The following is a 17,219-nucleotide window of genomic DNA, read 5'->3' on the forward strand; positions in this document are numbered from 1 at the left end:
GGGTTGAAACACAGTGGATTTACCCCTGGAAATGCATGAATATATCAGTTTTGTCCCAAACCACTCCATCCTGGCAGCACAGGGTGTTGTGTGTGTGTTGTGAGCAGGGTGAGGATCTTTCTCCCAAAATCTCGTCACTCATCACTGTCAGTGCCTCCTGCACAAAGCTGAGAAACAGCCTTTCCCTTTTATGAAACTGGGCACAACAGCTACAGATTTTAGGAGTTTTTTGGGGTTGGAAATCCCATAAATGGATATTCCAGCCTCACCTTTACAGGCTCCCTTTGTCCTTATTTCCAAGACTCCATTTCAATTAGTCTTGCTTGACCTTGGCCATGCAGTTGTGCCACTTCCAAAGTCTCTTCTGCCATCCAAAACTGCAGTTTCCTCTCAGAAGTGATGAGGGGATGCTGATTAGGATTCAGTTTTTTGAATTCCTCAGTGCTATCTGCTCTGGGGCTGTTTGTGCTGACAATCTCTCCTTTCAAATTCAATCTGTCACCCAGAATTCCTCATTTGATGGTTTTCTGACTGGAGAAATGGTGATGTTTCATATATTGGTTTGGATGGCTGTGCTCTTTGTTCCCCCAAACTTCACAGCACATTTATCCTCAGTGTAATACCCTCATGAATGCAACAGCAAGCTTTTCTTCTGGTTAAAAAGAATCAACAGCCTGAATATCTGTTTCAGAGTCTCCTCCATATGTATAGGGAATGGGATAACAAACTAACCTTTCTCCCAGCGGCTAATTGGATTTCACACCGTTTGGAAGCACCACTAATTCATCAGATATATTAAAATTCAGCTTTAACATTCCTACTGAGTAGCTTGGCTATTGACCTCCCTCCCTCCTGCTTTTTGTTCCATTCTGTTTCAAACTTCCCCATTTCCAGAACTTAAATAAACAGGCACTGTGTGCTGCAGCCCCTTGAGAGCAGCATTTCTTCATGCATGAAGTTTTACAAGCTGCTGTGGACACACAGGCATGAATATTTCTTATTCCACTTAAATAAGCATCACAAATGCTTATCCTGGAAATGATATATATTGGGCAGGAGCTGGTGTCCCTGCTCTGGTTTAGTTGCCTCAAAAAATGGGCATGAGCACTCATGATCAACCTGCTGGAGTTACACAGCCTAATTAACAGGATCTCATTTTTCAGCAGTAAAAAGGTGTAAATATTTAAGGGCATGCAGGATTGCTCTGGCTCCACTTTGGAATGTTAATATTTGTGGTTTTCCTGCTCCTCTTCTTATTGCTTATCAATTTTAAGCAGTATTTTTTTTTTTTCAGGAAAGCAGATAAGTAATTCTCTTTCTGTGAATGCAAATGTGGAATCTATTGAGTGGGTGTGTGCATACTTTAAAGAAATAATTGAATCCAAACATCTCTTATTTTTAAAAGCAGGAAACCAGAATCTAATAAAATGTAAATCAATTCAGTGTCTGCTTTGGGCTTGCAGTTTCTAGACTGTTAAAAGGAAAAATGTATTAAGTGCTGTGCATTCCAATACCAGCATCTTTATTTTCCATTGCATTCCCTTAACCCTTCAGTCTTCTGAAATATTTTCTTTGTGTGGTGAAGAGTTTACCACCATGCTCATCAATTCCCATATTCCTTCTGAACCTTTCTGTGGGTCAGTCTGAGAGTGTTTGGTCTCTGTGCTGTGCCTTGGAGATTGCACACATCATAAAGCACAATTTTCTTTGTGATTTTGGACTTTGGCTCCTCAGACCTGAAACAAACAGGCCACTGCCAATCTGCCTTGGAGTACAGCTGATGATGTATAAATAAATCCCTCAGATTGCTGGTGTGAGTTAAAACAGAGTTTAAAAGAGGTTTTAGTGACATTTCCAGCTCAGTTAACTCTTGGTGTGGCTGCTGGTCTGCTTAGTGCTGAGAGAGGAAGGACAGGAGCAGGAATTAAAACACATTAATTGTGTTTATCTGGTGATTGGATGTGTTAAATTTTACAGCACTTATCAAAGCAGCCTGGAAAAGAAGAGTGTGTCTTAATTCAGCTCTGTTCTTACAGCCTGTACGTGTGTATGGCAGGCATTTCTCTTCTCTGGTCTTTTCAGGTTTTTTTGGCTCTTTCTGTAGACATTTCCCCCCTGTTCTGACCTTTGGAAGCCTGCAAGCTGAAGAACTGTGATGATTTAAAAAAAAAGAAAACACATGGAGATCTGTTTTCTTTGAACATAACCATTAGATTTGCAGAAACTTGGGGGCTTTGGAGCTACTTAAGTGCTGCTGTCACTGTTCTGCTGCCTGAATTCCTGAACTGGAGGTTCAGGTATTGCAGAGAGAATGGTTTACAAAATCATTATGGCTGAGGGAGAGAGCTACAAATAAGAACATTTTCTGACTGAAAAAGACACTTCTCTGAAGGGGGAAGAGGACAGTTCAGTCACCCTCTGTCACTGCTTTGTCCTGGAGTGACAGTGAGGGGCTGGGAGGGGACAGAAGGAGCTGGGTAACCCCAAATCTCCAAAATAACCCAGGCTCTGCACTGCTGGGTGATTCAGGCTCAGGCTGAAGTTTTCAAACTTTTTATTTATAATTATTTTTAATCAGTTTAATAATTAATGAAACAATTAAATTTTTTATTAATAAATTACAGTTTCTAAATACTGCTGCTGCCTCCTGGAGGAAGGTGGGAACAGCCAATTACTCTGAGCTCTATCAGTGTAAATCCTGTGGTTTTACTGCTCCTTTTTTGGGTGAATTCAAATATCTGTCTGTGCCATCACAGGCATTTCAGCAAACTCCCATCCAGGCAAGCTCCATTTTGTCAAAATCCTGAAAAGTGCTTAGTTCTACAAGTGCTGTATTAAAATGAAGCAGGGGCTCAGCAGCTCTCACAGGGCTGCAGCTTTTCCTCTCTCAATTAAAACTGCAGCAGACACTGATGGACTGTCACTGCAGAAATCCCAGCTAGATTCTCCTCTCAGGGAAGCTTTTTTTCCTCATATAAGCAGAGAAGGATTTAATTTAACAAGGAAAACCTAAATAATTGCAAACTAATCTCTACAACCTTCTATTCCTTCCCTAATATATATATATTATAAGGGTTTTTCAAGATCAGGCCTTGCAAAAAGAAAAATGCTGCCATCAGATCTATTTGGAATAATGACTTTGTGAGAAATAAATTTGTGCCTCATCAACTGGAATGTGAAGATATGATTTCCTTCCTTGGGATTGCTTAAGCTGCAGGAATTGGAGAGCAAACATTTAATGCAGTATGATCCTTTCCCAAGTCAATATTGTCTTTTCAATCCTGGATTTCAAATTAAATATTATCCTCCCTTAAACAAAGGCATGCTTGGAAATCAATGCTATTTGTCTTGCTTACTGTAGTTACATACACAAGTTTGATTTTTGTTATGGATGAGAAGTGCTTGTAGACTGGAAACTGCAGAAAGACAAAATCTTCCTGTTTTGCTGGTTCCTGTGTCATTGCTGAGAGTGCATGACAACAGCCACCAATAAAATCACATTTTCAAGTGGCAGTATTGGTCCTTGCACTGTCTGGCTACTATTGGGTTTTGTCTTGGGCTTTAATAAATTTATAACCAAAAGGAGAACACAGCATTTTAAAAAAAATTATTTTCAGGTTGTCACCTGGGGCAAATTTTTTGTTGATATGAACCTTCTTTCAAGATTGTTTTTCATGGTGTTTCAGATGAATTATTGGCTATAATTAGAGTGCTAGATCAGAGTAAGCCAAAGCAGAAAATATTCTTTCAAAAAGTCCACACTGCATGGGGGAGACTTGTGCTATACTCTTTCTTTCTTTCTTTCTTTCTTTCTTTCTTTCTTTCTTTCTTTCTTTCTTTCTTTCTTTCTTTCTTTCTTTCTTTCTTTCTTTCTTTCTTTCTTTCTTTCTTTCTTTCTTTCTTTCTTTCTTTCTTTCTTTCTTTCTTTCTTTCTTTCTTCCTTCCTTCCTTCCTTCCTTCCTTCCTTCCTTCCTTTCTTTCTTTCTTTCTTTCTTTCTTTCTTTCTTTCTTTCTTTCTTTCTTTCTTTCTTTCTTTCCTTACATTTCTTTCTTTCTTTCTTTCTTTCTTTCTTTCTTTCTTTCTTTCTTTCTTTCTTTCTTTCTTTCTTTCTTTCTTTCTTTCTTTCTTTCTTTCTTTCTTTCTTTCTTTCTTTCTTTCTTTCTTTCTTTCTTTTCCTTCCATCACTATAAAGACTTCAGGGGTGAGCACACCCAGGGCTTGATCCTGGTGGGTTTCTTTCCTCCCTGCACCCCTCAGACAATCTGTGCTCTCAGACCCAGCACTGAGGTCACTTGTTTTCCCAAGGAAAGTTTACTCCAGTGACTTCCTGTGGACAGGAGCCCACCTGGGACATGTTTTTATGGGACTCAGAGAAATGACCAAGGACTGGAGTTGAGTAAACAAAAGGTAAATAGAAAATACCACCCACGTGGTGAACATAAGCACAGGACCCCAGGTATTCTCTGAATTTTGCAATGTTCTGCACTATTTAAGGAGAGTGGGGTTGGGTTTTTGCTGTCCTTTCTACTTTGTGAGCTCTTAGTGAATGGAAGTTACAAGAGGAAAGCAAAAAGGAAGAAATAAGGCAAATGCAGAAGTGATTGTTCCCTGAATATTCAGAGTTCAGCAAGTAGATGATCTGATTCTCCACCAGCCTCCAGTGCTCAGCCAGCTGTTCATAACTGTAAAATACACACAACAACTGCTCTCTGGAGTGCAGAAAAGTGAATTGCAATATCTTTATTTGAAATGCAGTCAGGTTCCTGTCCTTGGACACCCTGGGACTTCTCCATCCTGTTTGAACCCCTGGATCTGAAGATTTTCTTGATTGCCTGGACTTTATTTTTGCTTGGGGTGGTTGTGGGCAGTCAGGGACAAAATCCACACTTGGACTTGTGACCTGGAGACAACAAAAGCATCTGTGGGTTCTTTCTGGTTTTGTGGAAAAGGCTGGGAAATTTTTTAAGCCTTTTGATCCAACTTTAGATCACAGATTTAACTGCACAGTGAAGCAGAGCAACCCATGGGTCCTTTCAGTGGCACAAGTGGAGTACTTAGCATTCAGATGGGAACTCTGTGCTGAGCCAAACCCAATTATTTGCAAATGAATCAGTGCCACACATCCTCAGGGGGAGGGCTGCAGTACCAAGTGCTGGTTTGAAATGTCATCTTTTCTTTGGGAGAATTCTCTATAGATGAAGTTAGCTATTTTCAATCTAATTTTAGGGAACCAGAAATAGGAATTCACTGGAGCTAGCAGAGAAAATTCTAACTCTGATCAGAGCCATGGCAGATTTCAGCTTGCTCCATTTTGAAAGTCATGACAATGTGAAAACCAGGCTTTTCTCTGAGGTTTGGCATTGTGACCAGTGCTGGCACTCATAGGCAGTGCTTTAATTATACATTATACTAACCACTGTGAAATACTGAGCCTTATTAAGATAGCCAAAAGCCTTCTTTAGAGTTGATTTATTAGAGCTTGAAATTAACTTTTCACAGTCCAGCTCCAGGAGATCAGCAGATACAGAAATTCAGCTCTGCCTCCAGCAAGTTCCCTCCCCATGGTTATCTCCAGTGCTCTCTCCAGTCCCTCCCAGTAAACACTGGGCAGCAGCAGCAGCTCTCAGCCTCCTACCTCCATTATAAACACCTTGTGCTTGCTTGGAATGGTTTCCTGGAAAGGTGGAACTGTAGGAAGCCACCCTGGGCTCTGCTGGGTGCTGGGATGTGTGACTGCCCCAGGCTGGCTCTGCTGGAGCTGTTCCACACTGGGGTGTAGCAAATGAGCATTTCTGCTGCTCCTGACACAATATTTGGTCAGTATGTGTCAGGGATGTCAGGATATTGTTAGGAATTGTTAAAGCAAGTCCATCATCTGTAGAGAACTGCAGATCTCTGCCAGCTGAATATGGGGAGGAGCTCCCAGCCTGATGGGATTTAAACTTCTCTCCCAACAGCCTGAATGCATTTTCACATTTCCAAAGTCCCATATATCAGTTATTTTATACAGATGTAGGGCTCCCACACCTTGTGCTTTCATTTCTGTTTGATGCTGCAAGGCAAGGCAGAGTTTGGAGCTCCAGGCACTGCAAGATAAAACTTCCACCTATTGAGGATGGCAAAAAGGGGGAGCAAGGCACTCAGTGAGGGAGAGGCTGGCACAACACCTGCAGTAAATCTGGATTTAAATGGTGCTGGGCTGGGAAAGTTGTCCTGTCATACTTTGGGTCTCTCCACCGAGAGCACAGATAAATGTTCTGGCTTTAAAATTTGTCATTTGTGCTCAGGAGGAGTCACATCTCTACATCTGTGCTTAAACCCAGTGATTATTAGAGGTTTTAGGCTCTGTAGGTACCAAGACACCCCCAGCACAGGCAGTGGTGGCATGGGGGGCACCTCTGTTTATATTTTAGAAGGAGCTGTGTCATTCCTTGGGGTGCATCCTGTCAGCTGGGTGGGAAATGCCAAACCTCCAAGAACCTGCAAGGGAGTTGTTTGGGCTTTTTATCTCTGTTCTGGTGTTTTTCCTGACTCTGTTAGGCTTGACTTGCCCAGGGAAGTTGTGTGATGAGCACCAGCCCTGTGGAAAGCAGGACCACATTAACATGGGGTGGGGGTGTCCTTGTTTGAAGGACAGGTGTCTGCCAATAGAGGCCAAAGCTTCTCTTTGAAATGGAGAATGTAAACCCCCTCCCTCCAAATTATTTTGAAATTAAGGGGCTCTCAGGCAAAGACATGGAAATTAGGAAGAACAGTTCTTTACTAGGAAAATTAAAATAGAAATGCAGTATTACACAGAACAATCCCAAACCCTGCCAGAGTCAGAATCCAAGCTGACACCCGTCAGTCAGTCAGGGTGTTGGCACAGTCCCATTCAATGGTGGCTGCATCCTCCTGCAGGGGCAGATGTGGTTCAGCTGGAGCAGTGCTCCTGGAGAAGGTGCAGTTTCCTCTGAAGGTGCAGGGATGATGTGGAAAGGTCTGGCTTTCCTCTGGAATCCAGTGGAAAGAAGGTGCCTTGGTGTCCAAAATGTCAGTTTTTATCTGGGTAGGAAAGGCTTGGCTCCTGCCCTGGCTGGAGCATCTCCCAGTGGGATGATGGAATTTTATCAGTCATGCCCTGGGACTCACTGGCCATGAACAGGAGATATCTCCTGGAGGGAGGATGGGCTGTGGGAAGATAAAGATGATTGCCCAGCTGGTTTAAAGATGGCCCATTAGCAGATAATGTGTGCCAGGAGATCAGGGGCACTGCCCCACCCGGCTGCAGCAGATGGGGACAGAATCCACATTTCTGTCACATCCTGTATTGCAACCCAAGACAGGGACAAACAGCAGAGGGGCAGAGCCCCCTTCTGCTCCAGCAAAAGCTGAGCCACATCAGAATGCTGCCAATTAAAACTAAAATGAATGACTTTGCTCTCTCTCTAGGTGACCTGTCTCCACGATTTCTTTGGGGATGATGATGTGTTTATCGCCTGTGGTCCAGAAAAATTCCGCTATGCGCAGGATGACTTTTCCCTGGATGAAAGCGGTAACATCAAACACACACCACGGTTTTATTTCATTTCCATTCACTTACTTGGATCTGATAACGATGCTGCATGCTTTTGTTCTGGTTTTTAAGACCCAGGACGTGGAATTTAACATCCTTTTGTGATACTTAGCCAGTCAGCAGTATTATAATCAGGCAAACACTGACTGAGGTAGCCCAAGCCAGAATAAATTAATTCCTACAGCATTTTGACATTTATTGTAAAATCTGGGAGAGTTTATACTTTCAATTTTCTCCAGTTACAGTCAGGTAGATGCATTTTTCTTGAGAACTAATCATCCTTATGTGGACACATGCATATTAAAAATGGAAACAAGCAACAGTTGACAAAAAAATCACATTTCTACTGCTTACTTCTGCTGATTCAAAAAGCAGGGCAATAATTCCCTTTTTGGGGTCATGGCTGGGACAGCACTGTTATTTTTCCTTGTTACCACTGCCAGCAGAAGTCTGTAATAATGTGAGTCTGTGTGACCAATTAAGCCATGAAATCATTGATTTTACAGAATATACAGAGCTTTCTTGCAGGACTTACCACCCACCCCACCTGGCAACTTTACCCACCTGCCTGCAGGTGCCAGTGAGTGGAGCAACAGGAAATTAATGTCATTTTAACCAATTAAACTAAAAAAAAAATGCATTCTTTAAGCATCTAGGCTCACTTCCCAGAGCTCTAGGTGTGCTGCATAAGGAACACAAGTCCCTCCTGTCCTATGTGCTCCAAAGTGGTTCTATACTGAGAATCAAAGAGATTTTTGCTGGATGCCAGGAAGTCAAGCAGCCTCTAATCTCCAAACACCATGTTTTTTTATTACTCCTTTGCAAGCCTGATTTTATTTTAGTGCTGCTACTTCTGACCTGTGTACTCCAGATGAACCCATTTGATGGTCTTGGGTAACTCAAAGAAAGTTTCCAAGGCTGAGCTGAGACTTTGCAGGCAGAGAATGAAGCCTGTGTCAGGCTGGGGAAGTGATCTGAAAGCTGAGCTTCACATTGTTTTTTAGCACTCAGCAGCTGAGTCAGCTCCACAGGGAGCTCCAGGCTGGAAAACAGCTTGGATGCAGTCCTGGAAGAACAACTGGATGGAAAGCCCAGCTCTCTGCCTTCCCCTCTGCTCACCTCTCCAGCTTGGATTTCTGTGGCAGGAGAAGCCAGGTTTGCTGTTGGGAAGGCAGTGAGGAGCTCCAGAGGTGTTTCCAGGGGAGCCTTGCAGCTCTGAGGAGCCTCAGCACCATTTTCCCACTGAACACCCATCACCCATTCCAAATCTGCCAGGAGAGCTGTGAATCCTGAGCTTCTGCAGATGAGTGTCACTCATTAAAATCTCCTCTGCCACAGGGAAATTTCCTTTGCCTGTTTGGATGACACACACCAGGATTGCTGGTTATTATGTTCACTTTGGCAGGACATCAGGAAACAAAAAGAGAAACAGCACAAGAGAGGATTATGTCATCTTTTTTTCCTCCTGGCTGCCCAGAGGAAAAAGAGCCAAAAAAAAAAAGCTGCCCACAGCTTCCACCCTCTAATCCCTGTTGCTGAGCACCTTCCAGATGACATTGCTCTGTCCCTCTTGCAGCCACTGCTTTCAGCATCTTGGAAATGTCACACTTTGGTGACATTTAGAGGCTTTTTTACACCAACCCCAGCACAGCCAGGTTTCCACCTCCTGCAGAAGCTCAGGGATTGCCTCTGGTGTACTGACACTTGCCAAGGGAGGAATTCCTCAGAGTCAGCCTTTCTGTGCTGGAAAATGCAAAGCCAGGTTTCCTTCCAAGGAATTACTCCTCTGGGAAGAAGATAAATTTGGAAGCTCTTGCAGAGACCTAACATGAAGTATATTTATTTTTAGGTTTATTTTATTTTTTAGTGAGCAGTTCAGGTGGCTAAACACAGCTTCCTGACACCCTTTGAGCCCCCTCACAACATCAGTCCTGCTCTTCTTGCATAGAAAATTGGGGCTGGACCTTCACTAGCTTTTCTGTGACATCATCTGTGAGAATTTAAGTGTTTTTGAAGGAAAAAACCCACAACTTTTTCTATCCCTGATTTACAATTTCCAAGATTGATTCAGCAGGAGAGAAAAGAAGCTGAGTGTAGGTTTAACTCTTGCCATGCATCATCCCTGGAGCACAAGGCTTCCTCTCCTCACATTGTTGGGCTGCATGACCCAACAGCAAAACACTTTCTCAAACCATCTGGAAGGAGCTGAGATGGACCCTTGGCTCATTGAGAATGAGGAAAGCCTGGAGAAAAATAAAAGCAATTATATTTTTGTAGATACACTGATATATAGTTAAATAACATACATTTAGGTCAGACAGCTTGCTTTTGGTTGACCAATTATTTATCTGCTCTGTGCTGCCTTAATTCCATCAGGGACTCCATTCCAGGGGGTTCTCAGTGTGGAGCATGTGGGGCTGAGCTGAACTTTTCCATAAAAATCTGCCTGCATGTGGAGCACGTAATTCACATCTGTAAAAACGACACATTTTTCACATCTTGGTGAGGACAAGCTGTTGGAGGTGGGACCAGCCAACATTTGACAAAGAGGAAATCCCTTTTTTATTGCCTTCTTCTTAACTGAGTTAAGTTAGTAACTTGAGGGGTGGGAAGTTCTTTTCCTGTGAGCTCTCAATGTAAATAAAGGCTGGTTCTGAAGATCAGGCATGCCTGAAATCCTGGGACACGTGGAGCTTTGTTAGCATTTCAGTTCCCCTCTGTGGATCATGTTTACATTTTCCACTCTTCCTGGCCTATTTATTTTTTAGGAAAGCCCAGTTGGGGTTCTCATCTGCTCCACATAAATCTGCTGGGCTTGTTTATATAAACCTTGCTGAAAGGGACGAGTGGCCAGGACAGAGGATGTGCTTGGTAAAAACCATTTTGTCTCCTTTGCTTTCTGCATCTGAAAAGCTGCAGCTTGTTGAGGACAGAAGAGGCTGATTCCAGCTGGGTGAAGCTGCCCCATCTGCCACTTGGAGCTTTCTGCACCTGCAGAAAGGGCACTCATCCTTCCTGTCACTGGTTCTTCACAGAAGGGTCACAGCAAATTAACAGGATTTTCTCAGCCTGAGTTTTCCTTCAGTCAGCGTTCACCATTTTCATTGTGCTCATGACACCCAGGGGAAAGGGAAGGGCAGAAACTGTTTGGTAGGACACAGGTAGGAGCCAACCTGACACTCACAGAGTCTCTAGAGGAGCAGAGCTGTTCTCTTCACCCTCCCCTTGAAGAGAATCCTTTCACCCTGCAGAACAAGGGATAAAATCAGCTTTTCCCTCATCCTTGATATTTTCTGCATCTCTCTGGGGACCAGGCAGTGTCACACCAGGGAGCAGCAGGGCCATAACCAGGTGTGTTTGTGTTCCCCCAGAGTGCAGGGTGATGAAGGGGAGCCCAGCAGGTGCCACGGGCAGCAAATCCTCCCCCACCCCCCAGAAGAGCTCGGCCAAGAGCCCCGCGCCCATGCGCCGCAGCAAGTCCCCGGCCGACTCAGGTAACCACCAGGATGGTGAGTGGCTCTTTCTTGGTGTCTGGGCTTCTCTGTGCTCCAGGGAAAAGCACAAACTCCCCGTGTTTGCAAAGGAGACTCGGGTGTGTTTTGGGAACTGTTGGGGAAGATGAAACAGGAAAGCCTTAGTTAGTGAATTGCCATGAAACAATGGGATAGCCAGCTAGGGGCAATCCCCTATGATAGAGTGGGTCCAAAGGTCAGGGACATCCCTGCCAGGGTCCAAAGAGTAGTTTTTAGAGTTTAAAGTGTAACACACTATGGTAATATAAGGATTCCTATAGGCTGTATGTAAATGCTATAGAATTTGTATCTTGTGTTAGATTGGTTCTGGGAAATTAGAATATTCATCATGGAAGAAGATTTATTGTATTGTAAACGGGAAATTGCTCTCTTACTGCTACCACCCCTCTCTTACCTCCCTCCTGCTCTCTCTCCCTTCTTCTCTTACCCCCCCACCCTCTTATCCCATTGCTCTTTCTCTAACCCCCTCTCAGTCCTTGTCCTACTCTGGGCTGCAGCTAGCAACACTCAGTGGGACTCTATGTACTTTCACTCTTACAATAAATGTAACAGGAACTTTTAGCTTATACAGACTGAATGAGTTTTGTCCCTAACCACTGTCTATCCTGACACAAAGACTCCTGCAGGAACAAGCAGCTTAATAAATATTGGGAAGGAATTCCCTGTCACTGTAAGGCTTGGAAGCAGCAAAAGAACACAGCAACACATCTTCATCCACAAGAAGCAATTTCTTGCAGAATTAGACACACTTTTATAGACTGGTTTGCAGAACCAAGGACAGAACCAAGCTCATTGCTCCTCTTGGAAACATGATTTTACCAAAACCTCACATTCCTCACACACTCCTCCTGTCCACAACAGCAGGTGTTAAACTTTGTTATTAATTCTTTCCCTTTTGTTTTCCTTTGAGTAGCCTGGGAAAACTCAATTCTGCTTTTTTCCCTGACTCTCAGCAGTATCCACAATTCCCCATTGGTAAAGTGCAGCTGTGGCTTGAGTTGTCTCACCCATAGTCTCACAGCCTCCTTCCCCAAAAAAAGTTCCTAAACTTGGAAATCAGGGCCCACAGTGCTCTCAGATGGTCCCTGGAGATACAGAGTGATTTAGGGTGACCTCCAGTGATTATTGCACAGGTCAGGAGTGGCTCCTTCCAGGCATTATTTAAAGGAGATCAGTGACCTTGCAATTGCAGAACTGGTGATGGGTTTATTGATGGGACACTGAGACACTCATTCAGCAATGGAAGAGAAGGAAAATGGGAATCCTAATTTACTGCAGCAGCATTTGAAATGCCTCCCTCCTTTTGTAGCACACCTGGAGAGCTGCAGAGCTGTCAGTCCAAGGCTGGGCTGCAAATTCAGTAATTCTGGTAATTGATAGTTTAGAGTCATGGAGAGTTTCTGGGGTTATGATTGATTTCTTACTGCCTGCTTGTTCTGCTCCAAAAGAGAAGCAGACATGGCCTCTCACTAAATGGCCAAGGCATCAATTAAACATGTCAGAATTCCAAAAGAGCTTCACAGCTTGAGTTCAGGTGTCCCACAGCACCAACACAGGTGATACAAACCAGAAATTCCTTCTCACCATCATGCTAACATGCTGCATATTGCATGGGAGCATCACACAGCTGACCATCAGCAAAAATGGGATTATTAGATAGAAACTTCTCTGGCAGTAGTCAGAAGGATTTTCCCAGGAAGAGTTCATTTGTGTAGGGTGTGTGGGTGTTCTTCAGCTACCTATAGAGACAGTGGGAAACTGGTTGGCACATGCCAAGACTATTTTTTTAAAATTATTTCTCTCTAGGGTGATTTTGCATTCATAAAGCTTTTCCTCAAGATTCCATTGCTGGCTGTTCTCAAACTCAGGCTTGCAATAATTGAACCACTTTCACCATCCCAAATTGCTGCTAAAGCTGTGCAGGCACACTGAAGGCACGATGGGAAACATGATGCTGATTTCCAAAAACCCAGCAGAAACACTCAGTGATGTAGGAGTCAGCTCATGCATGAGCAGCTTTGAACCTTCTCCACAAGCATCAGGTGCTGATTCCCACCAGAACCAGAGTTTACTGCATGAGCACAGAGTTTAATGTGAAATGGCAATTATTGTGTGCCTGATTTTAGCTGATGGAGAGACTCCAGGCCCAGGATGGTGACTCATCTGATGAGCTTTAATGAACACACTTAGCAGAGCTTTTCAGGGGGAGATTAAAACAACCAGAAAGGCTGAACAATAACCAGTTCCTGGAGTTAAGGTCAGTTATGAAGAGCAAATCAGGTTTCTTTAATCTGTCCAGACAAGAGTCTTTCGTGCTTTCCTGTAATTTCAATGAGGGAAAAAATGGCACTTGTCCTGCTTAATAAGAATAAAGAAGACTGAGCTCTTTCAGTACTGAAAAATAGAAGACTCTTGTTTTCTCAGGACAGAGAGAAAACAGAATACCATTTTGTATTCTTGTATTGAATTGGTAATAAATTAAGTGGATTTACACATCTTTTAAGAATCAATATTTACATTTAGATGGGATTTTGGAGTTATCACATTTAAAAAGCAAAGAAAGCTGAATGAAGTCTGATTAATAAAAGATGATCTGACCTATTTTTTTCCCCACAGAATCTCACCCATTTAATGCATGAAAACTATTTAAAAGCAGTTTTACTTCAAATATATGCAATATTTCTGCTGTGTGTTTGCTCTCCTACCCATCTGTACCTTTTGTCTTTGTTGTCTTTCACTCTGCTGTGGTTGTAATGTGGAAACTCATGAGAGTTTCCTTGGTTTTGTGTTGTTTCTGCTCTTTCCAGTTCTTTCCTGTGTAGGTTTCTGTAATTTTTTTCCCCACCAAGGTGTCCAAGGCCATTGTGACATATCTGGGCAATGATGTCAGTGCAGGTTTGGAGGTAAATCTTTGGGTGAGAGGAGCCTGAACATAATTCACAGTGAGGTGTCAGGGCCTCAGTGTGAAAAGCTCAATCCCTTCAGGCAGCCAGAGCCCTTCAGGATATCCAAAAAAGTCAGGTAGCAAATCCACAGAAGCAATTTCAACATTCTTCTTTTAGCATGGTGCTTTTCTCTTACCATTTAAATGAATGAATGAAAATGAAATGAATGAATGCAGAACTAAGAAGTGTCTTGCTATAAGGAGAAGGGAACACACCCCAATCCTTGTATTCCCAAGGGAAATCCTTTCCCCCTTCCCTCACTAACACCCAACCCACATCTGTACTTCCTAAGCAGTGCCAGTGGATTTCTGGAAAATTTACAAAGCTTCTGTATATTTCTAGCATCAATTTTTCTTCTTAGGGAGTCAGCTTTGCTAAAAGGCACAGCTTAGAGCAGTGAAATCCATATTAAACCACACCTGCAGGGCACCATCCAGTTCCTTCTCCTAACATGACAGAGGAAAACTGGGCATAAGGAGGGAAGTCTCTGCTTCTGCTTGATCCATGAGATTTAAATGGAGTAGGGTCAGCATGAAGTTTGGCAAAATTTCTTTAACAGACTGCTCCAAAAAGGAGTCAGGGGAGAAATACAGGAGAGGAAATAATGATGTCATTTGCCATCCTTTCTTTGTTATAAAACCATGAAATTATCTTACACTAACTAACATATTAAACAAGGGCTCAGTTGTATAAAAACATGTGCTGTGAGAGGACAGCTTATGATTTTTAAAACCAGGACAGGGTCACAGGTACCTAAACTGAAATTTGAAAATGTCTTTGCCTTGATTTGGGTTGGGGAGAATACAAGCAGGGCTCTAAGGCTGCTGCAGGACCTTAAAATCTTAGTTCCCTAATGGACAGAGGGACAAAAGCACATTCACAGGCAGCAGCAATTAGAGGGTCAGAGTGTCTGTCTGTCCTGGGTCATAATGTCCAGGGGTCATAATGGAAGAGTGTGCCCAAAGGCAGCAGATGTCTGGGGAATGGCACATGGGACAGAGCAGCTTGTCCCCTGCTTGTCCCCTGCTTGTCCCCTGCTTGTCCCGTGCTCCTCCCTGTGTCCTGCTCACTGCCAGCCCAGGAGAGATCCCCTCACCAACCACAGGGAAAAGGTGCCAGCACTGCAGAGCTGAGTTCCTGGAGGTTTGGAGGTGCCTGTGCAATCTGGGTTCTTCCACTCCTGAGGCTTTGTTTTCCTGTCCTGAAGGGCAGGATGGCTCCTGCTCTCTCAACAAGCTGCTGGTTCTACATTTGCTGCCTGCTGTCCTTGTTCTGCTTGTTCCCTTGTTTTATTTTCCTGGTGGCACTTCAAACCCTGACCTGGACACAAAACTATCCATGGATTTCACTCTCCTTCCTCTCTTCCCATATGAGCTCCTCAGACTGGGATCTCATTTGCAGAATGCTGGCAGCCCCAGTCAAGCACAGATATTAACTTTATTTTACAAGTTAGTAGAAATAGATATCTCCATACATTTTGAGCACTCACTGTGAGCCTCAGGCCCTGCTTTTTCCAGTTCTGTTTGTGGACAGAAAGGTGAGTTCAGAAGATGGATCTCACTCACCTCATTTGCAGGTCCTGGTGCTTATCAGCACTGGAAATTCAGATCCAGAGCCCCAGTCATCCCAGCAAACCTAAGCAACACTCAGGGAACAATTCCATGTGAGAAACCTGGCTAAAAAAGGTATAAAATGGTAATGAGGGACTTTTGGCAAAAGCATAGAGTGATAGGACAAAAGGGGAATGGACTTTAGCTGAAGGAGGGCAGGTTTAGATACTAACAAGTAATTCTTTGCTGTGGGGGTGAGGATGCCCTGGCACAGGTGCCCAGAGCAGCTGTGGCTGCTCCTGGATCCCTGGAAATGTCCAAGGCCAGGCTGGATGGAGCTTGGAGCAATGTGGGTTGGTGGAAGATCCCACATTTAAGATCCCTTCCAACCCAAACCATTCTGTGATTCTGAAACACCTGTGGGAGAAGCAGACAGAGAATTCAGCTTGCCTGGATCTCTCATCTCAAACATGACAGGAATATTCTCCATCCTCCCTGCCATGTGGCAGGCTGGACAAGGCTGATTTCTCTCCTGAGCACAGATTTCTCTCCTGCCTCGTGCACAGGGGGAGGTGAAGATTCTGTGCAAAAAGGTGCATTTGCTCCTGTAATTAAAGGATATGACAAAAGCACTTCAAGGTAAATTGATGCTGCAAAGCAAATACAATGCCATGAATAAGCCATAATGCACAAAGAATAAAATGGTGAAAAAAGCTCAAAGAATTGAAATGAAAGCTGATTCTAAAGAACAGCTCCTAATAGCTGAGTGTAGGTGAGATCCTGAGCTCCCCTAAATCATCAGGAGATTTTAGTGGAGCAGCAGTGTTATGCACCTGCTCTTTGCCTCCTGTTATTTTCTTGCATTTCAGTTCAAAGGAAAGTTTGCTTATGAACACTATTCTTCATTAGCAGGCAAAGAAAATGAAACTGGGCTTCTCCATTGTTGCTCCTGCTGCAGAATTCTGCTGTATTTGTAATGATATCCGTCCATCTCATTCCATTTCTGATTTGGATGTCACATCTGTTTTTTTGTTGATGCTCATAAAATATTTACATGCCTGCTGTAGCACTTAAAACTCTCATTGTATTAGGGAATTTCTGTCCTGCCCTGCAGCAATTACATCCATTCTGCTGGCACTGTTGTTCCAGTCTTGTTTGTGGAAGGGAAATTGGGGTTTCTTGCAGAGTTCTTCAGCTTAGGAAGGATCAGTGACAGTTGGAGATAAAGAAAGAAGCATTTTAAAAACTGGAAATGGATTCTAGCTAATGGAGATTATATCAGTCCTCTTATTCCCCACATTTTCTTTAATAGGAAAGACAAATTCACTCAGTAAAATAAAACATAAAAGAGATCCAAATTCTTTTTTTACTGAATTGCCTTCATTATTTGGCATATGGTTAGAGAACTCTCCTTTTTTCCCCACCAGCCTGGAGGGCAGCTCATTTTGTAGAGTGGCACAGCTCAGTGCAGGGGCCAGCAGGAAACAGCTTCTCCCTTCCAGAACAGGTGTTTTCCCCTTATCAATAAAGAATGGTCTGAGTGGGACAGGGAGATGCAGGGTCACTCTATTCCCCAATTATCTATAAATCATTATTTCTACCACCTTTTAAAAATATCCATTTCCTCAGCAAGGT

At 43.3% G+C, this 17,219-nt stretch overlaps 1 protein-coding gene across 2 annotated transcripts in view; it reads left to right on the forward strand.

Moving 5' to 3' along the window:
• DCX (doublecortin) overlaps window positions 1-17,219 on the forward strand; it is a 118,298-nt gene that overhangs the window by 86,461 nt on the left and 14,618 nt on the right. The window contains exons 7-8 of one of the 2 annotated variants that reach the window (XM_056491489.1): window positions 7,433-7,535; window positions 10,928-11,065. In XM_056491489.1, the coding sequence (XP_056347464.1) occupies window positions 7,433-7,535; window positions 10,928-11,065 (241 nt within the window). The remainder of the gene's footprint in view (window positions 1-7,432; window positions 7,536-10,927; window positions 11,066-17,219) is intronic. The other variant, XM_056491490.1, reaches the window with a different exon arrangement.

Source organism: Oenanthe melanoleuca, chromosome 4A, assembly GCF_029582105.1.
Source record: "Oenanthe melanoleuca isolate GR-GAL-2019-014 chromosome 4A, OMel1.0, whole genome shotgun sequence".
NCBI lineage: Eukaryota > Metazoa > Chordata > Aves > Passeriformes > Muscicapidae > Oenanthe > Oenanthe melanoleuca.